Here is a 26879-nt window from a genome sequence, read left to right on the forward strand (position 1 = left end):
AAATATTCTTATTTGCATCAAAAAGGATAAATATGCAAATCAAAGCAGTTTGTATTCTACTTAAATAAAAATTAAGTTCCTTAGAAGTAGAAAAGGTAATTTATAGTGAGATTTCCTGGTTTGGGAGAAGATTTTTGTGGGAACACATCTATCAGACTTAAAAGTTTCCATTACAAACTGGAAAGAAAATTAATGTTTTCTCCTTAAGAAACCAAAGCATTCATTGATATTTCCACTGAATTAGAATTTCTGTACTATTTTCCTTTATGCAGATATGTACTTTCCAACTTCCCATCACCACCAGTCTCCCAAGTATGCTGTAACCACCTCTGTGACTTCACATGTGCTGGCTGACCATTTGTAGATCCTCACCATCCTCCTCTCCCCCCAGAATCCCACAACTCCTGGCTCTATGTCTGCCAGTCAGTAAACTGCTTTCAGATGAAAGGCCTTCATATCACGTGGCTGATGTGACTATTTCTGTTTGTGACCATGCCACCCCTCACAACCTATTCAAATGTGGTGACCTGCGTTCGATAAATTTGTTGAAATTGGCAACCCACGACTATTGCTAACAGAATGAAATGGTGCTTTTAAGCTGACTGGAGTGCTCAGTCTATCTTGATCCATTTGCAAAGAGGCTGCATCTCTTCCCTGAGCTTCAATTTGATTAGTGAGCATGACTACTTACAGGGTTAGAACGTTCTGTTCCCTGCCTTTGCTGGCTAGACAGGAGCTGTTTACATTGCTTGACTTTACCTCACTCTGCCTTTTTGTCATTAGCATGCTGAGGGTACAGACTGGGGAACAAGGCAGGCAGAGTAGGGCTGTGGAGGTTGCACTATGGCCCCTGCCCTTCCTGCCTGTTTCTCATCTCTGTCCTCTCGTCAGTAGGCACTAATGACACATTTGACTCTTGCTTAAAATAAGACACCAAAAATGGAGGACAGAATGAAAGCTGACCATGTCTTGTTTACCTTTGCATCCTTAGGACCTAGCACAGCACTTAGCTACATGGTTACCAATCTAATGAAGTTGGCTGAGCGATTAATAAATGCTACTATACTATGGACCTGAAGCAAAATACCGATCTGTATATTTCATTTTATATCAAATCCCTGGTTTCAGGAACTATCAACAGTGATAGGTATACAGCTCCAAACAACATTTCATGTCACACTTCTAATGGGCATGAAACATCAAGGGATTTGTGGTTTATAATTCATTTCTTTATGAATGCACTTGGCTATTGCACAGACTTTCCATTACCTTAGCCACTTATAAAATAATTCCAAATAAGCTTTATCAGATTTTCAAAGAAGGGCAGCCCTGGAAGAATCTGTTTGCTTGAAATAGGCCACTAATGAGGTTGACATGAAGAATGTTCCTGCAGAAGCAACCTGCAAAGACAAACAGTGCAAGTGAATTCGTTATATTTCACTTTCTCCTCCTCCTCTGCTCTTCTGATAGTTCTGCTTTGCTTAACATTTTGAATATTTAATACTATGCAAATTTTTCCCATTCAGTATCATTTCTATTCTAGAGAAAATTTTATAGAAGTCATTCTACCAACATTTAAAATAAATGGGTTGGTATTTGGGGCATTTGCATTGTTTGAGATTATTTTGAGCCTCAAAAATTGTTTTTCTTCCTTTATGGACTTTTTTAATGTTTAAAGGTAGTGAAAGGTACTAATAATGCATTCATTATTCTTTCTTCTTAAATTCCAATTTTAGGTAGGAAGAGAAAAACAAGGTTTCACTCGGTCAGAGAATCATCAAAATTGACGTTATGTCATAATTGCCTTGACAGCATCATTTGAACGTTGATGCAATAAAATACTGTCAAGAATAATATTCTCCAAGATCTCAAACACATGGGAACAGGACCACCCCCATATATTACAAAAAACTAACATTAGTCTGTGACTTAACTTTCTATTGTTTCTGTTCGTCTAAACCTCCACTAAAAAAGAATTGCTTCCTCAAAACCATGCATTTTATTTAAATTCATGTGCACTTAAGAATTTATCCAGGAGCTGTTTGGCCTGGGCGGGCTTGGGAAAAAAGAATTGGTAGCATTTTAGCATGTCAGAACTAAGTAAGACCCTAGAGATCATCTCATCTTAGCCTTAACTTCATTGGCAAAGGAAATAAAGGCCTGAGGGAAAAAGTCATTTTCCCATGTCATGCATGTTGTTAATATTAAGATAAAACTACACTCTTTCCACTGTCCCAAGTTGATTACCATTCTGGTATTTAGATTTTTTTCAGTTACTATATGTTTAGAACAGACTCTCATCTTACCACAAATCCTATTGTACAAAAATAATACTTTCAAATCTAAACCTGAGTGATCCATACTCAATGTTTGGTTCTCCCTATAGCATGGGTTTTCTAGTTGTCTCCTATAAACGTTATGCATTTTATGATTAAATGCATAAAGCTTTCTAGGACCAAGATTTTGCTGGCAGACACAATTTAAATGTTTCAGCTAATGTTTACTGTAAAAAGAAACATTAACAAATTCGGAATTTATATCTTTTCTTAAGGCTAATAGATGGGCTTCCCTGGTGGCTCAGATGGTAAAGCGTCTGCCTGCAGTGCGGGAGACCTGGGTTCGATCCCTGGGTTGGGAAGATCTCCTGGAGAAGGAAACGGCAACCCACTCCAGTACTCTTGCCTGGAAAATTCCATGGACTGAGGAGCCTGGTAGGCTATAGTCCATGGGGTCGCAAAGAGTCGGACACGACTGAGCCACTTCACTTTCTTTCAAGGCTAATAGAGCATGTGTCCTTGGTATGCATGTTTGTACTGGGCATCCTTTGGGTGGGTTGGCTCTTTCTTCAGGAAACAAGTTAATATAAGTATCTTCCCAAGATAAACTCATATTCAAAAACACCTCCTAACTTTCATAGCAATGAGAAATGGTGTGTTTGGAAATATGTTAATTGCTAATTGAGCTTTGTAAGGAAATGAGGTTTGTCTCTAGGTGGAAGGAGGGAAACAGTTGTAGTGGATGGAGCCAGAAATGAGTTAGGAGGGAATTTTAAGGCAGATTAGACAGATAGAGGGGCTTCGCAGCGGCTCAGTGGTAAAGAATCCGCCTGCCAACATAGATGTGGATTCATTCGATCCCTGAATCGGGAAGATCTCCTGGAGAAGGGAACGGCTACACGTTCCAGTAGTCTTGCCTGGAAAATCCCATGGACAGAGGAGCCTAGCAGGCTACAGTCCATTGGGTCACAGACAGTCAAACACAACTTAGCAACTAATCAACAACAATACTATGGAGCATGATTTAGTGCCTATCCTTCTCTTAAAGAGTTCTGTGATCAGCACTTTCATCATCATCCTACTCAGAACATCCTATCCCCCACCCCAATCCTACATCCCATTTCACGATGTTATGGCTACAATAGCTGCTTAAATATCAACATTAAATACACTGCTGTAACTTCTCAATCTAGAAACTGAGACTGTTTACCTGTTTAACATTTCCTATATTTCACAAAGTCTGGATATTTATTGTCAGCAAAATGTATTTCAACAAAATATAAGGTGATTTTTAACAAATTAATGCCAAAAGCTGGAAAAAGTAATTCTATTTACCAGTACTCTATCATAGCTTCACAATTTATCAGAGTTCTTAAAGCTTATCAGTAAATGTGCATTTTATTGGACAAATTTGTTTTCTGACTTTATCTTTGGATTCAGATGTTTATTCATTTTAATGATTCCATATTACACCGTTTTTTTGTCTGAGACAGTCTCAGTTTCTGTCTTAACAATATTGGTGAAAAAACCCAGAGTGTCTGCATGTTATTAAAATTTCAAAAGTGTTTTATGTTTTCAAGACTTTTAGAACTGGCCAATGAAAAAAATCAAGTACCGCTCATAAAAATACTTTTATTATCCTAAAATATATTCATATACCATATATCCACCAGTATATTTTATTTGAGAAAAAAATGTAAGCCACAATCCCAGAACTTGCCAGTATGTTATATTTAGCATGTTTTCCAAATACTGACTTGAAGCAGAAAATTGATTTTCAACCAAAAATGTTATTTCATGTGTGTAATTTCTCTTAAACACATCATACACTTAAAGTATATTTGCTTCTCCTATTTGAAGGAAGACAGTACAGCAGGGTCGGAGAAGGCAATAGCACCCCACTCCAGTACTCTTGCCTGGAAAATACCATGGACGGAGGAGCCTGGTGGGCTGCAGTCCATGGGGTTGCTAGGAGTTGGACACAACTGAGTGACTTCATTTTCACTTTTCACTTTCATGCATTAGAGAAGGAAATGGCAACCCACTCCAGTGTTCTTGCCTGGAGAATCCCAGGGACAGGGGAGCCTGGTGGGCTGTCGTCTATGGGGTTGCACAGAGTTGGACAGGACTGAAGCGACTTAGCAGCAGCAGCAGTAGAGCAGGGTACCCTTTCTATTGACAACAGCTTGCAAAGTATAAATGCATAATAAATAACAGTTGATTTGATATGGTTTAGGGAATGTTCTTGGGGCTTCCCAGGTGGCACTAGTGGTAAAGAACCCACCTGCCAATGTATGAGACATAGGAAATGTGGGTTCAGTCCCCGGGTCAGGAAGATCCCCTGGAGGACTCAGGCATTCTTGCCTGGAGAATCCTCATGGACAGAGCAGTCTGGTGGGCTACGGTCCATAGGGTCGCAAAGAATCAGACACGACTGAAGTGACTTAGCATGCACACACAAAGGGAACTTCCTTAAATTTCATAAAGTGCTATCTGAATTCATCACAGATATGACCTTGATATTAGATCAGTTTAAAGAATAAAATCAAAGAAGCCAAAATACTGCTGGGATGCATCTCCCAGGCAGAGTGGTCAAGCACCATCCATCCAGTTGGAACACTCCCACTCCTGTGTGCCTCCGTCGGGTTACCCCAGGGACTCCCATGCAGCTGTTCAGGGGAGCAGAGACAAGCATGTGGGAAATGCCCTAAGGTTCTTTCTTTTTTTGGCCACACCACATGGCATGTGGGATCTTAGTTCCCAGACTAGGGACTGAAGTGGTTAAGTGAAGTCTTAACCACTGGACCGCAGGAAAGTCCAACCCTGCCGCTGCTGCTGCTAAGTCGCTTCAGTCGTGCCCGACTCTGTGTGACCCCATAGACGGCACCCCACCAGGCTCCCCCGTCCCTGGGATTCTCCAGGCAATAACGCTGGAGTGGGTTGCCATTTCCTTCTCCAATGCATGAAAGTGAAAAGTGAAAGTGAAGTTGCTCAGTCGTGTCCTACTCTTAGCGACCCCATGGGCTGCAGCCCACCAGGCTCCTCTGTCCGTGGGACTTTCCAGGCAAGAGTACTGGAGTGGGGTGCCATTGCCTTCTCCGAGTCCAACCCTAAGGTTCTTTTTAATCCTCTCTCTAGGGCTCCTTCTTTGCTGTTTTTCTTTTGACAGAACATACTTATTTTACAGTTTCTTTCAGAGTGTTTCATTACATTTAGTTCTTGATATGCTGTTTTGCTGACTTTGTCTCACTGTGGTTTGTTTCCTTGTGTGATTTCTAATTCTTTTTCTTTATTGGAGAATAATTGACCTGCAGTGTTCTGTAAGTTACAGATGTACGATATAGTGATTCACAGTTTTTAAAGATTAGACCCCATTGATAGGTAATAAAATATCAGTTATATTCCCTGAACAGTATGTCCTCAGTTATGGATTATGGAAGATGAGAGGCAGCAGTGCTGTGAAGAACCACGCAATAGACTGAAGTGCAAGCCTTGAGAGTCCAACTCACATCTCCACCAGCAACAGTTCTGGGATCATTTCGATATTATGTAGCCCTTTTAAATGTTAGTTATTTCCATCTTCCTCATCTGTAAACATATGACATTGGATCAGTCCTCCAAGGCCTCTTGCAGTTCCCAAACTCTGTAGTTTAGCCTACGCATTAAAAATAAATGGAACTCTGGGATGTTCAGTTTCTAGAATCAAGCTCTAAAGGCTATAGACTTTTCCATTAACAAATGCCAGAAGGTATACAGAACTTTGTGGGTACTCAATAAATATTAAACAATCAATCTTATCTTTCATCTGCAAAATGGGGTGAGTAATGCTGACTTGTCTCACAGAATTCTGTGTGAGAAATAATAAATGAGAACAAAGCACTTTTCAGATAATGAAGTAATTCGAATAAGCTGCTTTAATAGGTCTGAGGTCTAGCTAGATGATGCAAGAATAAAGTGTCTTTTTTATTATTACATCTGTGAAATACAGCAGTCTTTTCATCTGTTTAAGAAGAAACAGTCTATTATCCTTGCTTATCACCAAAAAGTCAGCATGAGTAATTTCTATACAAATGGAATTTTTCATGTGATTTTACCATTAATCACTTTTAACAAAATGCAGCTTTTATCTTTACCTGATATCAAAATGGAATCATATCTTGATTTAAACAGTTTAATGAGGCGTTCCATCAGTATTATACTACTCTGAGCAAAGAAGAGGCTTTTTGAAATGACTGATAAGCTGCACAAATGAGAAGATTGTAAATCTAATAATCCTCCTACTAAAAAAATAATACAATTCAGGAATTGTTACTAAGGAAAATGAAGTATTGCATTCTAGTTTCCTAGAGTCTTCTACAGGATGTTCTTTTTAATGTTTCTGTTCAATAAATATGTGTTCTGTTTTTTACAGTGTTTCAACAAAAAGCTGCCAGAAGACAATCTGATGGTGACAAGTTGCACGGTCCTAAGAAACAAGGTATTGATATGAACTTCAGCTTTTAAAATAATCTTTAAGAGTTAAAGAAGTTTTATGAATACTGACTAAAGTCTCCTGAGATAGAAGTAAATAGCTGTGTACTTGATTAATTTTACTCTTAAGTCACTGTCTTACCCAAAGTAACTTTTCCATAAAAAGATGATTGCAAGATAATTCTTTTAGTTAATAAAAGCAAATTATTTTAATTAACAAAAGGAAAGAAATTAACAAAGGCCTTATGAGGATATTTGTGGTGATGTTGATGATGTTGTTTGTTATCACAGCTCTAGGAGGGTCAAGTAAGACAAATTCTCACAGACCTTGAGAGAGAAGTCTCTAGAACTTAACTTGGTAGGAGGGGCAGATGACTGATTCCCCAGAGGAGACCAGCATGGGTTTTCTGTGCTCTGCGTTGAACTCCAGGCAAAGATTGTACCCTTTTCTCACAGTTCTCTTGCCTTAGGCACTGAATCCCACGTTTTTTGTTCTTTATGTTCTTCTTTTTTGTTGTTTTGTTTTGTTTTGTTTAATTTTATTTTATTTTTAAACTTTACATAATTGTATTAGTTTTGCCAAATATCAAAATGAATCCGCCACAGGTATACATGTGTTCCCCATCCTGAACCCTCCTCCCTCCTAAATACTTATTTCTAATGCAGAGAAGAAATAAACATTGTAGCTACTGAGGCATCTCACACAGGAGTAATGTTTTTCTCTGGTTCCATAGGAGATGGCTGCTTCCAGTCTTTTCTGATACACTTGGTTCCTATTGAAAAGAGAGACTCTAGCAGGTGATTTATAATAATATTTTTCTGATAATAAGGCATTGGTTAAGATTCAGAAATGCAGAATATAAAAGGTGGCAGAAATGGAGGTAGTGCTGGATGGCTTGATAATCAAAGAACACGTACTGATGCTTTTAACCTCAACCCACTTCTGAAATAACGTCCCTCCAAAGTCATTCAGTTCAGTCACTCAGTCATGTCTCTTTGTGACCCCATGGAACACAGCACACCAGGCTTCCCTGTCCATCACCAACTCCCAGAGCTTATTCAAACTTGTCCATTGAGTAGGTGACGCCATCCAACCATCTCATCCTCCCTCATCCCCTTCTCCTCTTGCCCTCAGTCTTTCCCAGCATCAGGTTCTTTTCCAGTGAGTCAGTTCTTGGCGTCAGGTGGCCTAAGTATTGGAGCTTCAGCTTCAGCAACAGTCCTTCCAATGAATTTCTGATTTCCTTTAGGATTCCTTTAGGATTGAATGGTTGGATTTCTTTGCAGTCCAAGGGACTCTCAAGAGTCTTCTCCAACACCACAGCTCAAAAGCATCAGCTTTCTTTATAGTCCAACTCTCACATCCATACATGACTACTGGAAAAACCATAGCTTTCACTAGATGGACCTTTGTTAGTAAAATAATGTCTCTCCTTTTTAATATGCTGTCTAGGTTGGTCATAGCTTTTCTTCCAAGGAGCAAACATCTTTTAATTTCATGGCTGCAGTCACTATCTGCAGTGATTCTGGAGCCCAAGAAAATAAAGTCTGTCACTGTTTCCATGGTTTCCCCATCTATTTGCCATGAAGTGATGGGACCAGATGCCATGATCTTACTTTTCTGAATGTTGAGCTTTAAGCCAACTTTTTCACTCTCCTCTTTCACTTTCATCAAGAGGCTCTTCAGTTCCTCTTTGCTTTCTGCCATAAGGGTGGTGTCATCTGCATATCTGAGGTTATTGATATTTCTCCTGGCAATCTTGATTCCGGCTTGTCCTTCTTCCACCCTCGCATTTCTCATGATGTACTCTGCATATATGTTAAATAAGCAGGGTGACAATATACAGACTTGATGCACTCCTTTCCCAATTTGGAACCAGTCTGTTGTTCCATGTCCAGTTCTTACTGTTGCTTCTTGACCTGAGTACAGATTTCTCAGGAGGCAGGTCAGGTGGTCTGGTATTCCCATCTCTTTCAGAATTTCCCACAGTCTGTTGGGATCCACACAGTCAAAGGCTTTGGCATAGTTAATAAAGCAGAAATAGGTGTTTTTCTGGAACTCTCTTGCTTTTTTGATGATCCAACGTATGTTGGCAATTTGATCTCTGGTTCCTCTGCCTTGTCTAAATCCAGCTTGAACATCTGGAAGTTCACAGTTCACATATTGCTGAAGCCTGGCTTGGTGGATTTTGAGCATTACTTTACTAGCGTGTGAGATGAGTGCAATTGTGTAATAGTTTGAACATTCTTTGGTATTGCCGTTCTTTGGGATTGGAATGCAAACTGACCTTTTCCATTCCTGTGGCCACTGCTGAGTTTTCCAAATTTGTTGGCATATTGAGTGCAGCACTTTCACAGCATCATCTTTCAGGATTTGAAATAGCTCAAATGGAATTCCATCACCTCCACTAGCTTTGTTTGTAGTGATGCTTCCTAAGGCCCACTTGACTTCACATTCCAGGATGTCTGGCTCTAGGTGAGTGATCACACAGTTGTGGTTATCTGGGTCATGAAGATCTTTTCTGTTCAGTTCTTCTATGTATCCTTGCCATCTCTTCTTAATATCTTCTGCTTCTGTTAGGTCCATACCATTTCTGTCCCTTACTGAGCCCATCTTTGCACGAAATGTTCCCTTGGTATCTCTGATTTTCTTGAAGAGATCTCTCGTCTTTCCCTTTCTATTGTTTTCCTCTATTTCTTTGCATTGATCACTGAGGAAGGCTTTCTTATCTCTCCTTGCTATTCTTTGGAACTCTGCATTCAAATGGGTATATCTTTCCTTTTCTCTTTTGCCTTTAGCTTCTCTTTTCTCAGCTATTTGTAAGGCCTCCAAGTAATGTTACCTTAAAATTGTTACCTGTAAATCACTGAAAGAGACCTTAAAGCTGGAAGTTATTTTACCAGCAGCCACTAACCACTTCCATAGTCTCTTTTTGTTCCATTATGTAAATGGCGAGGTACTGGTTGCACCAACTTGTCGACCTGTTGAATACATAACCTCAATGGACTTGGTCCTGGGATGCCCTGGATCATCCTCCAAAGAAAGGTGTGTCCTTAAATGAATAATCTTCACCCATCACGTCAAGTGGCTTTTCTCATGACAGCAACATTGTGCTTATATCGTTCTTGCAACAAATACATGGTATTTGAATGCAGCACATGATGAGCCTGAACTTCCAGTCTCCCACAAATCACTTGGATATACTGCTTATAAATTCATATGCAAAAAACTCCTTACTGGGCAGTTTTTTATATCTAATGATTTCTTATTTTGAAGGGAAAGAAATATCTTTTTAAGTCTACTGTTATCCTCCCACTGTGCCTTTAGCTCTCTTAAGAAATAGTTGCAGAACTCCATGTGAGACCATTGTACAGCTTGGATCAAACAGTTATTGAAGAATTAAAATAGAGAAGATTATTCCTATCTGGACTCCTCCACACATCTCATAGAACTCTGGAAAGAATAAAGAGAGGGGATGCTTTGAGCTCTTTGGGAGAAAGTTCCCATGAAGCATTTTTAGCAAATTATTCAATTATCATACTTTAATTAAATCATGTTAGAATTAAGGGGATGATGTGAAGAAGGCCACAGGAGATGGAAGAAGGTAACAAGTGGCAAGTGTAAGGAAGGGATCTCAGAATGCCTGATGTATTATCCTCTGGCTGTCCCACAGAGAGCAATATAAGGAAAGGCTGCTGATGTTTTGGAAGCCTGTATGAAATCTATTATTATTCTACCATAAGTATAGAAGAGTAATCCCTTGTTTACTCAGAAGAAAGGGGGCAGAGGGAATGATGAAAGTAAACAAGAACCTAAATTATAATATATTTTATTGGGTTAACATCTGTCCATGTCTTGTTACTTAATTTGCTTCCTCAAGATCAATGAAAACTTGATTTATTTTTTAATTCTTGGGGATTAGGATACTGAAAATTTTAATTGAATTTTTGTGTGAACTTTTCTGTCTAGATATTTCAATCCAATTATTGATGATATTTTTGATTAGTCAACTTAAAGGAGTTCATTTCTTGGTTCCTTTAACTGTGGACATCCGTAATTCAGCAGAATGGAAAAGAATATTGTTCTGTTTTCAAGGATAGAGGAACATTAAATCTTACAAAATGTAAAGAAAAAAGCAAAGCCTTCCTGATGACTGCAATCTGAAATCAGAATCTAGAGAAAAAAACAAGAATAATTGGGAAGGGGGATTTCCCTGGCCGTCCAGTGGTTGAGACTTCACCTTTCAATGTAGGGGGTGCAAGTTTGATCCCTGGTGGGGAAGCTAGGATTGCACATGCCTCTCCACCAAGAAACAAAAACATAAAACAGGCACACTATCGTAACACATTAAATAAAGATTTTTTTAAAAAAGAACAATTGGAAAGAAAATTTTTTAAAAATCAAATACCTAATGGGCTTACTCTGTCCAACCATTCTTCTCTAAACCTTTTCAGATATTTATGACCATCCAGACCATAGGTCATACTTAGCAATCAAAACAGCTTATGCCTAAATTAATGAATACTCTTCAAATATCCTGGGATTTCATGGTATAATAGGAAAAGTAATACATACTTCACCAATGATAAACTATTCGGTAGAGAACAACAAAAACAAAAAGACCCTTGTGTGAAGTGTTTGTCAGAGTCAAGATTTTTTAAAGGGACTAGACAGGTTCTCTAAAGGTTAAGGAAATTATTCAATTATTTCAGTATATATTATTTTTTTACTGAAAGGAAAGGAATTATGAGAGCCAACTATTTTTCCATTGTAAGTACAGACATTTCAGATGCCCCTGTGTTGAAGACTGCCAAGGGATTGCCAGGAAGTTTCATTGTTGCTAAGTCAAGGAATTTTCCTGAGGAAAAGGAAAAAAATTAATTGGCACCATTTCCATGGAAACTAAACAGATTTCTTCAACTCAGTTTTCACATTTTGAAAAAAAAAAAATAAGAAAAATGCTGAGGACTTTGGATCACAGGTTAGAAGTTTCCATCAAAATTCAGTTTTAAAGTCAGTTTTTCCAAATTACTTTTAAAATTAGAAAAATTTTAAATCAATACCAGAGCGTTGTCCCCAGAATATGCTGCTACCACCCACTTCCCAAAATTGAGCACCATAGAGTGGTCAAGAGTTTGTTCCTCAACGTGGCTAACCAGAGAACTGAATTTTGGCAGTGAGTTTGGAATCAATCACAGTTTTGATGTCTGAGTCTTATTAACTAAGCTCATGGAGGACTGACTTCTAACCCTCAACTCCAATCTATTAAATCTATAATATGGGATGACTCCTTCCAAGTGACAAGAATGCTTGCATTCATTAGACACTTGCCAAATAATGAAGTTTCTATAAAACGTAATTAGTGATTAGAAGACTAGCAGGTGAACTTGATCAAGTCAGAGGGTGCTGGAGGAACATAAGAGCTTCAGGGACATGGAAATATCTGGTTTATTTTTCCTGCCTCACAAAATAATATAATAGTCTGGGGTAAAGATTGTTCATGTCTCCCAGACCTATTACAACTTTTTTCCCCATTATATCTTTTTTCATGGGCTGTACCAAGGGGCCTTTTTCTATCTTCACCAGAATCATCCCATTTTATTAGCATAGTCGGACCTCAAAGATGATGCCTGGCAATTGAGGAGGTTTAGCGTTCTTAGCATCCTTAACTGCCCCTCTGGTCATGGCCACAGATATGTCCAGTCACACAGTGAAATAATAATAATCCCTCAAGCGTGTGTTGTTGCTGTCATGCTTGGAAGGCAAACCGTATTTTTGAGGGATTGGGGTAGTAGGGAGGAGGGAGGAGGATCACATCCACCCTAACCAGCTGCCTATCCAAGTAACTCTCAGTCCTAGGTGAGCATACGAATTATTTGTAGGGCTTCTAGAATTTGATTGCCTATGTCCTACTTTAGACATGGACAGCAAGTGGAACACATGAGAACAGCCATGTGCTATAATAATAATCACCTCACACCAACACACAAAAAAACCAAAATCTAACCAAAAGGAACTATTTCTCAGGCCATATTGTGGTCAAACCTGGCCTCTAAATGTATTATATTTAAAAAATAATGTGCACAATGTAATTTCAACATTTTTTAATGTTTAAACCTTTCAATTTTTGCCATGTTTAAACCATGTTTTAATCTGTCTCATGTAAAAATTCAAATCTCCAACCACTCCCTATTGTATTACTATATCGTTTGCCACAAATGACTTTTGATATTCTCATTTATCATCATGCTTTCCATATTGTTTTCTTATACTTGAGACACATTTCTCTAAACTCATAATTCTGACAGAACTGGGAAAATAAAGATATATCATGAGAATCATGCTATCAACAAAAACCTAAAAGAAAAAATATTGATAATGAAGACTATTCTGATGTGTTTAACAAGCAGGCACTAAATCTTCTCTGCTCAATAATTCTATCTGGCACCTGTAAGCTTTGGAGTTTGCAACTTGTAATATAATCTCTACCCACTAATTCTTCAACGCAGACTGAAAAATCGTTATTGGCTGGTCTTTTCAAGGAGTGTGCATGCTCTTGGGAAAGATATAGTCGGGGAATGCACCTTATATGAGCTCTCTAAGTTCCCAGTGCCATACCAGTTTGATGAATCTTAAATAATAGAATTTTCTGTAAGTAGGAGACCTAGGGAAATGCAGATGGTATTACCCGTATGTGGGAAAAAGAGAATACTGGTCCCTGAGGTATTTTCATCAGGTTGCTTTTGCCAATACTTGATATATTAAAAAGAAAAGGGGAAAAATTATCAAAATGTGGTCATGTGTACTCTACAGAAGAATAATGGCTTCAATTCTCTTTTTCAGTATAATGTACATTTCTATTTGTCGTGTTGTTTATGGAAGATTTGTTTTGGTTAAAGTCATACCTGGAAAAACTTGTGTAATAGCTGGGGTCTTATCTAAATGGTGATGTGTCAACAGCCCACAGTGGCCTTTCAGAAATGCTTCTGAAGGAAAGGCATCAAAATGATGGAATTCTTAATAACAATAGAAACAAAGACTTAAAAAAAGCTAATAGTGACAAAAAAAATGCTAATAGTAAAAAAAAAAAAAAGATACTAATTCCAGTTAATTTTAAGGTTGAACAAAGGAGATTGAAACAAATAAAATGAGTAGTTCACCTGCTGACCCCCAGTTATCACCCGATTTGTTGTTGTTGTTCATTCACTAAGTCGTGTCTCTCTGTGAGTCCATATGCAGCCCATGGACTGCAGCATGTCAGGCTCACCTGTCCTTCACAATCTGAAATTTGCTCAAATTCATGTCCACTGAGTCAGTGATACTATCTAACCATCTCATCCTCTGTCACCCCCTTTCCCTTTTGCCTTCAATCTTTCCCGGTATCACAAGTGCTAGTTTTTGAAAGTTCTCCCCTCTCCAGCTCTGGTCTTTCCATACACATACGGAAAAAGTAGTTCTCTTAAGTAGAAAGCAGGCTGAGATCCTGCAATAAAGAAAGCTGTGTGATGGAAGGATGGGATGGGCAAGAACCACTGTTTGTTCAGGAAGTCAGTTGCTTGTAGACCTATGAGAACATAGTGCCAAAGAATCACGCTCCCCGGTACGTAACAAAGTTACACTAGACAAAACCACTAAGCCCTGGGATTTTGAGTTGTGAATTGCACCTGCCAAAGTCCTGTGTAGTCCTGAAGCAGAAAACAAAATTTGATCTGAACACAAGGAATGGAAACAAAGGATAAACAACCACCAAGTCTCTTGTTGAACAAGATTTTATGAAGAAGAGGATATGTAAATAACAACTTCAAAACCCATGTCAAAGGAAAGAAAGAATTCATCATGAAGACTCAGTTTAATTATACTTTGATAAATGATTTATTTAATGAATGAGGTTGTATCTTCCCAAGAACCATCAAGCTATCAGAAGAAAAACAATGTGAAATATTCATGCATGCCCCCCACACACAAAATGAGATCACCTCAACTAATGACTGGTAACTGTCTAAGTCTGAAACATTTTACAAATATTTTAATTTTTTAGAAGATAACTGAAAAGAAGTATGAGTTATTTTGAATTTTCATTTATTAAATTAAGCTAAACTATTCAGCTTTCAGGATCAGTGCTAGATTGTTGTTGTTCAGTCACTAAGACGTGTCCGACTTGTTACAATCCCATGAACTGCAGCACACCAGGCTTTCCTGTCCTTCACTATGTCACAGAATTTGCTCAAACTCATGTCCATTGAATCAGTGATGCCATCCACCCATCTTATCATCTGCCGCTCTCTTCTCCTCCTGTCCAGAATCAGGGTCTTTTCCAATGAGTTGGCTCTTCCCATCAGGCGGCCAAAGAATTTTAGCTTCATCATCAGTCCTTCCAGTGAATACTCAGGGTTGATTTCCTTTAGAATTGACTGGTTTGATCTCCTTGAAGTCCAAGGGACTCTCTAGAGTCTTCTCCAATACCACAATTAAAAAGCATAAATTCTTCAGCGGTCAGGTACTCAGCCTTCTTTGTGGTCCAACTGTCGCTGGGAAAACCATAGCTCTGACTGTACAGATGAAGAAACAATCCCAAAATAATGGTGAAATATCTTAACTTAGATTTTCTGTTTTAAAAATAAAAGTCAGTTTTAAAACTTAGAGAATGGTGTAACAAGAATTTGACATAATGGACTACATGATTTATTGGGAAAAGATCACAACCTAAGAAGTTTATATTTAGTTTGCTAATTAGTTTGTTAGCTTGCTGATTAGATTTTTAGTTTGCTAATTAGATTGTTAGTTGTTTAGTTTGTTCATATAAGAAGAAAATAAATATATTTTTTGGATATCCAAGATTTTTAAAAAAGATAGCGTTTCTATGTCATCATCAAAGTATTCCCCAAAATATCTTCTAAGTAAAGGAATGACAGTAAAATTAAAAGCTTGAATAAAAGTTATAGTGTTAAAGAATTTGTGGTGAATAATGAATTCAGTAAAACATGGAATTAAGTGTAAATAATTATTAACCTTTGCAACAACCCTGTAAGTAACGGTATTAGACAAACTGAAGTTTACAGGGGTGGGGTAAGACAGAGCTGAGATTTGTACCTGTGCTTGCTTGGTTCTAAATGCCATGCTATGTATTTTCTTTTATAACAGATGTTGGTTCAAATTTGGATAAAAGACAAAATCAAACTACATCTTGTTTTTAAAATATATACTGCATAAATATACTAAAGAAAACAAAAGTTGAAAATTTATGGTCAGTAATGACTGCTTACAGAAACAGAAACAAAGGTATTATTTTCAGTCTTAACTTTAGAAAAAATATAATTCAAGGCAAAAGTATTAGACAAAGAAAATGACTTCATTTATTTAAATTCTGAAATCCAAATAAAAGCATGTCATCCAAATAAAAGCAATCTTTCATGAGGCAAATATTAAAACATTATAGTATTTAAATAAAATGTGGTAAAATAAAAGAACCTGACAAAACCCTCAATAGTAGTGACATGTTAGAAATACTTTGAATCTTTGATAAAATAGTAAAAATGCAAAAAAAAAAAAAAAAGAAAAAATTAAGATAATGTCAGTTGGTGCTTAATAAAATATATGCTTTTCAGGGTCCTTAATTGATAATATGCTGTATGAGTTTTTTAAAATTCATTAAAAATATGACCTATTCAACCCACTCTCTGATCTCAATATGTTAAGCAGAGGCAACGTCATACCCTAAATCTTTAGTGAGTAACAATTAAAGGAAAGCAAAGGAAGCAGACACTAAGAAAAAGAAAAACTGGAATAAAACCAATGAAATAAATCTAGTAAAAGTTGAAAATTAATAGAGCTTGAGGAATTCACAGATATGAAATGTTGACTAAATCTAAAAGTTTATTTTTAAAAGGAGTAAATTAGCAAATCCTCTGGCAAATCTAGCCAAGAGAAAACACCAATAAGAAAACCAGTCATGAGAAAATGTCAGTATATAGAATCAGAGGAAATGTTTATTTTATTTTCTTGTATCTAAAAATATATGACTTTTCAAAGAGAAATGCTAATTAACAGAATTATGTCAGATGATAATGATGTGTCAGTATAGGTTTATCAGTGGCAACAAATATCCCACTCTGGTGGGTGATGTTGATAATGGCAGAGGCTACACATACGTGAGACTGGAGGTAGGTGTCGATCTCTGATCCTTCTACTCAATTTGACTGTGAACCTAAAATTACTCTAAATAATAGAGTATATTACTAGAACAAAGTCAACTTAATAAAAAAAATTATGTAAAGTGATGAATGGAATTTTTTAAATACTACACAACTAATAGCTAAGGAATGTTTGTATGAATTTTAACTCAAAAGATTACCCAGGACAAGTTTTGTCACTGCATTATTTCAAACTCAAGTAAAACAGAATTTTCATATTTTAAGAATCATCCCATCATCACTGACTTGGTGGACATGAGTTTGCGCAAACTCTATGAGATAGTGAAGGACAGGGAGCCTGGCCTGCTGCAGTCCATGGGGTCACGAAGAGTTAGACACAACTTAGCAACTGAACGATAGCAACAATATTACTTTGCAGACATCATAAAAGAAAAAAAAATATTCACTATAAAACAAAAAGTTCCCGCTAAATAGGGCCAGGATACCATTTTCTCACATGTGTAGATTAAATAGACTAAATTGTTCCTAAAATAATTTATAAATTTAAGGAAATCCCAGTCATTTTGAAAGGACTTTTTTTCCTTTGCGGAGAGACACAACAGTTTGGAATAATGCATTTTTTTTTAAACTTTACAAAATTGTATTAGTTTTGCCAAATATCAAAATGAATCCACCACAGGTATACATGTGTTCCCCATCCTGAACCCTCCTCCCTCCTCCCTCCCCCTACCATCCCTCTGGGCCATCCCAGTGCACTAGCCCCAAGCATCCAGTATCATGCATTGAACAATGCATTTAAATTTATAAAGCTGATAAATAAATAAGAGCTGAAATGAGGTAACCATTTAGAAAAAAAAGAGATTTGGGCATCACCATTTCCCATGTGTGTTGTCTACTACTTATGCAATGCAAAGCTATAGTATCTAGTGTTACATTGGCGTGAATCCCCTAACTGTGAAAGAATGGTTTAGATTAATTGCTAGAAGTTTTTGTTCTTTTTTTTTACTGACATATGTACAACATTGATATACATTTACCATATATACAATTTTGCATCCTGCTTTTGTACTTGTCCTTATATAATAAGCACACTCTTTGTTGCACGTGATCTTTTAAAGTATTGATATTATTTTAATGACTACGTAATACTTATTAAGTAAATACTTCACATTTTAAATTCTTTGGCATTGACCAGTCAAGTTGTTTGCTTTCAATTTTTCAGGAAAAAATGTTCTTCTAGCCAGTCCCTTGGTAATAGAAAGAATTTTTATGAAAAGTTTAATTTGTTTTCTTACCTAATCTCTAGGTTTATATGTCCATCAGATGAATTCCTTGATGTTTATTTGACCAAAACTTGATCAGATGGAAAATCTTGTAAAGAAAAATTGATCTGAAAGGAACAAAACTTTAGAAACTGTAGTTTGTCTTGAAGCTTTAACAATAAGAGAATAGGAGTCTGTCTATATGTACAAATAGTCTGACAAATGCTTTTCAATGAAAATTATGTTACACTCATACTATTATGTTATTATCTCATACTAACTCTTATGAAAATAAACTAATAATAAATATAAACTTGAGGAGGAAGGAAAAACCTTTACATCCCCATAAAACAATAAACTAAATGCAGTAAAGCAGTCTATCAAAAATTATAGGTTGCATGTTTTGGTTTGATTAGTTTGCCCTTAGGAAGAAAGGTGGTAAAATGCCTAATCATTTTTCTTTGCAACTTCGTCATACCTAATAGTAATTTATCATGACAGTTGTTTTTAATATTTTTAGTGTGGAAAAAAAAGAGGAAGAAGCAGATGTATGTAAAATTAGTCTAGTTGTACAGCTCACTTTCAGGACTCGATCTGTCTAGAATTTTGTCACTCCAAAATTGTGTTCTTTTGTTCTGTCTGCACAACCATGCAAAACTGAACCCTGCCTCCTCAAAAAAAAGTCATCTTGCTTATATTTTAGCAGCTAACATTTGAAATATGAAAGGATAATTGAAATGAATGTTAATAAAAGAATTCAATATTTTGGATTCAGTTAAACCCGCACGTGTAGCGAAACTGAAGCTGGGACCATTTTCTGGGAAGACTTGGCTTGAGATAACTTCTATAAAAGCAGAAAATCCAGCTGCACGGGTTTTTGAGATAAAAATGGATTCACACTTAGGCAAAGGGATGACAGAAGTGAGGTGCTAGTTAAATGGTATAACTGTTAAATGACGAAGCTAAACCTCCGCACTCTGGCAGGAACGGCACATAGAATTCTGCTGCAGAGGGCATCTCACGAATTGAATTGGAGCGTGGAGGCCTATAAAAAGCAAGTGGTATAAGAAGCAAGAGCTCAATTCTTATGTGTGCTTTTGGCTGCTAGCTGACTTTTGCTTCTCCAGTTCCCCTGAGATTGCAGGCTCCACCATCCCTGAAGGAAAAACTTTACAGTATGGAATCTGTTGGTACCTCGTTAGTCCTGGGGAAATAGGACTTCTGAAGACAGAAGATAAGCCAAGAAAGCTCCCATGGGAATCAGAATGATTGGCCATGGAGCAGTTTTATGTGCTTGTGAATCTTTACAGAAAGGAACCCTCTCTGTGGCCCCCTTTCCGAGAGTCACTGATGCGATCTCAAAACTGACAGAGACAAGAGAGGCCATTCCAAGACTGCCTCGCGGCTCAAGTTCCCATCAAATACTTAAAACTGCTATCAAGTACTTGAACTTCTCATTTCTAGACTAACCCACCCTATCAATGAATCTTTAATACTATAGAATTTGAAATAATGCCCTCCCTGTTTCCCAAATATTCATCAATCTGGTCTGGATACAATCTAAATGAACTACTTATTTTTTTTTTTTTTAATTTGCCACTCTCTTTTATGTAAGACCAAGGTACATTAGCAGGGGAGAGCTGTGTACACAGAGAGAGCACCAAGTTACAGGTTCCAGTCCTTAATCAGCAGCAGGAAGTTATTCTCACCAGCCCTAATCAGTTTCAGCAGAATTACTGTTACTTCCTTAGAGTGATAATCTCAAAGAATATCTATTTTACTGTAAATAGTTCATAATTTTTTTAATTTATTTTATTTATAGTATAGTGATCTACTTCTTTCTTGAAAACGAGTTCCCAGTAATGAGCAGTTTCTCCAGGGACATACCCACCGTACTCACCACCAACCTGCCTGTAGCTTGGTGGGACTACCTCTTCTCTCCTTCTAGACTCTGGGCATATTTGGATTTGATAGCACATAAGATGTGTGCTGCCGTGTCTTATGCAGTAAGTATGGACACAATAGAAATATGTAAATGAGAAAGTACAAAACTCAAATGAGTTCTGCAGCCAGGCAGGGAATACAAGGGTGATGTCATCCAAAGACTTAGAGGGAGTAACAGAGATGAGGAGAGTAGAGAGTCCCTATAAGCATGCACTTCACTTATGGCTTGAAGCACTGTGTGGAATAAATAGAATGCTGACTTCACGTGTGGTCTGCAGCTTGCTCTCAGTGTGCCTCAGGCCAGTGTCCTCTGTGGTATTTGTAGCCACATGTGAAACATCAGGCCACCTACTGTTCTCATTGTGCCAGACAACTAATACATTTGTTATTGTCATTGGGTTCAGTCGCTTAGCCTTGTCTAACTATTTACAACTTGTTGGACAGCTCCCCTGTCCTCCACTATTTCCTGGAGTTTGCTCATGTCCATCGAGTCAGTGATGCCATCCAACCATCTCATCCTTTGTCGTCCCCTTCTGCCCTCAATCTTTCCCAGCATCAGGAGCTTTTCCAATGAGTTGGCTCTTCGAAGTATTAGAACTTCAGCCTCAGCACCAGTCCTTACAATGAATATTCAGGTTTGATTTCCTTTAACTGGTAGATGGCATGCTTCAAAATAAACACTTTTGAAAAGGAAGCAGTTCACTACTACAAAACAACCAGAAATTAATTATTTAAAATCTTTCAGGAATAAATTTTCAAATGATCCTAAACCTCTTGTGACATTTGGATGTTGGTTGAGATCTCTTTTCTCAAAGCTGGAGAGATTATGTTTATTCCATAAATATTTATTAGTAATAATAATATTACCTTTTATTTAGCTTTCTATGTGGCAAGGCCAATGCTAAGTATTTTGTGCACATGTGTGCTGTGTGCTGTGCTGTGCTGTGCTTAGTCACCCAGTCGTGTCCAGCTCTTTGCGACTCCATGGACTGTAGCCCACCAGGACCCTCTGCTCATGGAATTCTCTAGGCAAGAATACTGGAGTAGGTTGCCATTCCCTTCTCCAGGGGATCTTCCTGGTCCAGGAATCAAACCAGGGTCTCCTGCACTGACGGCAGACTCTGTACCAGCTGAGCTACCATGGAAGCATAATTAAAAGTAATTCCCCCAAAGGAACATGAAATTGGCACTGCCCACAACCAGTGCAGTGCAAAACTTTTGTTGTTGCTCTTTCTCTCTTCATCCTTTTATGTTTTCAGTGATGAGACATGTTCTTTTCACCTGTAACTCTAGGTCTGAGGCATGACAATTTTTAGAAATGCATTAAAAAATTTGTTCTGATTTGTTCTGTAACTGCCTGTAGACTAGCTGGAACGCGAAACTCAAACTGCTTATTTTTTTAAAGTGTTTTTTTTTTTTCTTTTTCTAGTTGTCATTAAAACACTTCTCATGAAAACACCCTTCTCTCATATTGTAGACAGAGGTCGGATGGAGAGTCAGACCTTCTCCTCCATAAGGGACTCCCTCGCTGCAGGGCAGGAGGAACTCATCCTGCTGCAGGAGAAAGTCAAGAATGGGAAACTCTCTATGGACGAAGCCCTGGAGAAGTTTAAACACTGGCAGATGGGAAAGACTGGCCTGGAGATAATTCAGCAGGTAATACAGACCCCATTCTACTGTGGATCGTTCCCTCCTGTGCAGAGTCCTAGCCTCTTTGTAAATATTTAGTCTTAACAAAAAATACAGGCAATTGTTCTTTCTTTCATTTTTAACTAACCACAAAAAGAGGCTTTAAATTACCGATTAAAAGTTTAGCAATATCCAGGTTTCATGTTTACAAACAACTAATGAGATTAGTGCTAAGACTGAGTGTATCATAGCTAATATCTAATCAACGTATAAGGCTGTCCTTAGTAGAGTGAATGTTTTATGAATCTCATTGCTGAAATTAAGGTGAAGCGTCTTTACACTAACGTGCTTAGAATTCTGAAGAATGTATTATTTAGACCAGACTTAAAGGGAACACGAAAATGATTACAATCATATCAGACAATAATCCTGAATAAATTTAATGTTTTATATTCCCCTTTACCTTTGGAAAAATAAATAGATATGTATCAGAATTTGCATATGTATAAATATATACATATATAAATATATATCATGATTTGCATATAGATCAGTCAAGATTTACAGGGAAATTATGCCAAGAGTATTAAATTCAGATAAGCCTGTCTTCTATAAAAATAATTTACATCCTGAAAGGGGATTGGAGTAGGTGGTTCCAAGAGGAGAATGAAAAAAATATATACTATACATGTAATATAATATACAGCCTGTGACAGTCCTCAGTGAGGGGATTCAAGACTGTATTCTATCTATCCAACAGGCTGTACCACTCACAAAGTATTTCACCACTTTTTTTCTTCTCCTCATATAAAGCCCCAGTACCTCAGCAGCCAGTTCTCAGGCAGCCATTTCATTAGCTACGTTAGGCCCAAATATCAATAATTATTAATAGCCTAATATGCTACCTGGAGAAGGCAATGGCACCCCACTCCAGTACTCTTGCCTGGAAAATCCCATGGATGAAGGAGCCTAGTAGGCTGCAGTCCATGGGGTCGCTAAGAGTCGGCCACAACTGAGCGACTTCACTTTCACTTTCACTTTTCACTTTCATGCACTGGAGAAGGAAATGGCAACCCACTCCAGTGTTCTTGCCTGGAGAATCCCAGGCTTGGAGGAGCCTGGTGGGCTGCCGTCTATGGGGTCGCACAGAGTCGGACACGACTGAAGTGACTTAGCAGCAATATGCTACCTTTCCCAAGGGATCATTTTTCCTTTAAAACAGTGCTTAAGAAGACATTTTTTAAACAACAGAGAAATGAATCAGAATAGTGATTCAAGTGATATGGCATATAGATAGGAGATTGTTTAGGTAAGGGGACTTCCCCAATACATGTGTGGTCACACACCTTGTTAGAAGTCACCCATCTTGCAGGATGAGCTCTTGTTGCAGTTTGGTGGCTGGACCTGGTCAAGCTTTTGCAGTGTGAAGCAAGGGCAGTTGTTTTGCCAAACAAATGTTAAGAATGCTAATTGTGGAGTTCTGTAATGATGGTCGTTCATGGTCAGAACTACAGCATTGCTTCCCAGTCCACACTGTTGCCATCACCATCAAGCATCCCTCATCCTGAAGTGGGTAAAGTGTGCCCAAGCACCGAACTGCAGATCACTCTCCTGGCAATGCTAGAAAATAAGTTTATATAAGTTTGGTTGAGATAAGTCAATTGTACTTTATCCTCCTTAGACCTTTCTGTAATAAAGTTTACAATTTAAAATGATCCAATCTAAATACCTTCTTGTTAGTGATTTCACTAGTTGCCTAATGAAACCCTCAGTTGTTTCTATTTTATTTGTGTATTTATATTCAGTTATTGTTGCTCTGTCACTCAGTCATGTCCAACTCTTTGCGACCTCATGGACTGCAGCATGCCCGGCTTCCTTGTCCTTCACCATCTCCAAGAGCTTGCTCAAACTCATGTCCATTGAGTTGGTGATGCCATCCAACCATCTCATCCTCTGTCGTCCCCTTCTCCTCCTTCTTTCCCAGCATCAGGGTCTTTTCCAATGAGTGGACTCTTTACATCAGGTGGCCAAAGATTTAGAGCTTAAGCTTCAGCATCTGTCCTTCCAATTAATATTTAGGGTTGATTTCCTTTAGGATTGACTGGTTTGACTTCCTTGCAGTCCAAGGGACTCTCAAGAGTCTTCTCCAATACCACAGTCCAAAAGCATCAATTCTTTGGTGCTCAGCCTTTTTTAAGGCCCAGCTCTCACATCCATACAAGACTACTGGAAAAATCATGGCTTTGACTATTTGGGCCTTTGTCTGCAAAGTAATGTTCTACTTATTAACACACTATCTAGGTTTGTCACAGCTTTTCGTCCAAGGATCAAGTGTTTTTTAATTTCATGGCAGCCATCACCATCCTCAGTGATTTTGGAGCCAAAGAAAATAAAGCTTTCACTGTTTCCATCGTTTCCCTATCTATATGCCATGAAGTGATGGGACCAGATGCCATGATCTTAGTTTTTTGAGTGTTCAGTCTTAAACCAGCTTTTTCACTCCCCTCTTTCACCTTCATCAAGAGGCTTTTTAGTTCCTCTTCGCTTTCTGCCATAAGGGTGGTGTCATCTGCATATCTGAGGTTACTGATATTTCTCCCGGCAGTCTTGATTCCAGCTTGGGCTTCATCCAGCCTGGTATTTCACATGATGTACTCTGCATATAAGTTAAATAAACAGGGTGACAGTATACAGCCTTGATGTACTCCTTTCCCAATTTTGAACCAATCTGTTGTTTCATGTTTGGTTTTAACTGTCACTTCTTGACCTGCATACAGATTTCTCAGGAGGTAGGTAAGGTGGTCTGATATTCCCATCTCTTTAAGAATTTTCCACAGTTTTTTGTGATTCACACAGTTAAAGGCTTTAGCCTAGTCTGTAAAACAGAAGTAGATGTTTTCCTGGAACTCTCTTAATTTTTCTATGATCCAGTGGATGTTGGCAATTTGATCTCTGGTTCCTCTGCCCTTTCTAAATCCAGCCTGTACATCTGGAAGTTCCTGGTTCATGTACTGTTGAAGCATAGCTTGGAGGATTTTGAGCATGACCTTACTAGCATGTGAAATGAGTGTAATTGTGCAGTAGGCTGAACATTCTTTGGCATTGCCCTTCTTTGGGATTGGAATGAACACTGACCTTTTCCAGTCCTGTGGCCACTGCTGAGTTTTCCAGATTTGCTGGCATATTGAGTGTAGCACTTTAACAGTGTCATCTTTTAGGATTTGAAATAGCTCAGCTGGAATACTATCACCTCCACTAGCTTTGTTCATAGTGATGTTTTCTAAGGCCCATTTGACTTCACATTCCAGGATGTCTGGCTCTAGGTAAGTGATCACACCATCATGGTTATCTGAATCATTAAGATATTTTTTGTATATTTATTTTCAGTATAGTTTTAGAAAGAATTAACGGTGGTCTAAGGGGCTTTCCATGTGACTCAGTGGTAAAGAATCCTCCTGCCAATGCAAGAGAACTGAGTTCAATCCCTGGGTCAGAAGGATCCCCTGGAGAAGGAAATGGCAACCCACTCCTTGCCTGGGAAAGTATTCTTGCCTGGGAAATCGCATGGATAGAAGAGCGTAATGTGCTACAGTCCAGGGAGTTGCAAAGAGTTAGACATGACTTAGGGACTAAACACAACAATACTCAATTACTTCAAGACTGATGTGGCTTATCTAATACATAGGAACAATGGAATCATGAATACAGTAAGCACTTATGCAAAACAAAACCAAAAAGTAACCTGTAGATGAAAGGACAAACCCTAAAACTACTTTCCATAAAAGCCCAAAGTTTGTGACTCTGACTGAGTATGAGGATTTATTCTTTTCCCTTTCCTTCCCAACCTTCCTGATATAATTGACTTAGAACATTGTCTAAATGTAAAGTTTACAGTGGATTGATTTTACATACCGTAAAATGATGACCACCATAGCATTAGCTAACACCTCCATCATGTCACAAAATTAACATTTTTGTGTGACAAGGACATACAATATTAACTCTTTTAGCAACTTTCACATTGCTATATATAATATATATGTAATACAGTACTGTTAAATAGTCATCTTGCTGTACATTGGATTCCCAGAACTTTTTCATCTTGCCCTTTGACCAACATCAGCATCTCTGAATTTCTTCCACTCCTCAGTCCCCGATAACCACCATTCAATTCTGTTTCTATAAATTGGCTTTTTTAAGAGTTCACATATAAGTATGATCACACAGTATTTGTCTTTGCCTATCTGACTTATTTCACTTGGCATAATGCCCTCAGAGTCTATCCATTTTGCCAAAAATGGTAGGATTTCCTTCTTTCTCATGGGTGAATAGTATTACATCATGTGTATATATGTATACAGACATATATATAATATGATCTTTATCCACTCCTAGACACTTAGGTGGTTTCCATATCTCAGCTAATGCAACGAACGTGGAAGTGCAGCTGTTTCGTTGAGATCATGATTTTATTTCCTTTGGATAAATACCCAGAAGTAGGAATGCTGAATCATGTGCTGGTACTATTTTTAATGTTTTGAGGAAGCTCCATACTGATTTCCATAATGGCTGCACCGATTCACATTTCCACCAACTCTGCTCAAGGCTTCTTTTTTCTCCATAACCTCATCTCTTACCTGTTGTCCTTTGATGATAATCATTCTAACAGTTCTGAGGTAAGATCCTATTGTGGGTTTGATTTGCATTTCCCTGAAGATTAGTGATGTTGAGAACTTTTTCATTTATCTGTTGGCCATTTTTATGTCTTCTTTGAGAAATGTCTGTTCAGTTCTTCTGACCATTTTTTAATCAGATTATTTGGGACATTTTTGCCATTAAGTTCTGTGAATTCTTTATCTATTTCAAATATCAACTCCTTATCATATATATGATTTGCAAATATTTTCCCTCAGTCCACAGGGTGACTTTTCATTTTGTTGGTTGTCCCTTTTGTTATGCAAAAGCTTTTTAGTCTGATGCAGTCCCAATTGTTTATTTTTGCTTTTGTTGCTTGTGCTTTTTCAGTCATATCCAAGTATCATTGCCAAGATGAATGTGAGAGAGATTTCTCCCTGTGTTTTTTCAATCAGTCCTTAACTTAAGGACCTGAACAAAAGTCGTGTCTGCTTAGTCACTCAGTCATGTC

The 26879-nt window shown here is 37.9% G+C and overlaps 1 protein-coding gene across 2 annotated transcripts in view; it reads left to right on the forward strand.

The window, feature by feature from the left end:
* The window catches only part of BANK1 (B cell scaffold protein with ankyrin repeats 1), a 321586-nt gene that overhangs the window by 286425 nt on the left and 8282 nt on the right, over positions 1-26879 (forward strand). For both annotated transcript variants that reach the window (XM_086406760.1, XM_086406761.1), the window contains exons 11-12: positions 6688-6753; positions 21582-21760. In XM_086406760.1, the coding sequence (XP_086262886.1) occupies positions 6688-6753; positions 21582-21760 (245 nt within the window). The remainder of the gene's footprint in view (positions 1-6687; positions 6754-21581; positions 21761-26879) is intronic.

The sequence above is a fragment of the Bos grunniens genome, chromosome 6 (genome assembly GCF_055505025.1).
Source record: "Bos grunniens cultivar Pamir isolate PY7600 chromosome 6, Bosgru_T2T1.0, whole genome shotgun sequence".
In the NCBI taxonomy this organism is placed as follows: Eukaryota; Metazoa; Chordata; class Mammalia; order Artiodactyla; family Bovidae; genus Bos; species Bos grunniens.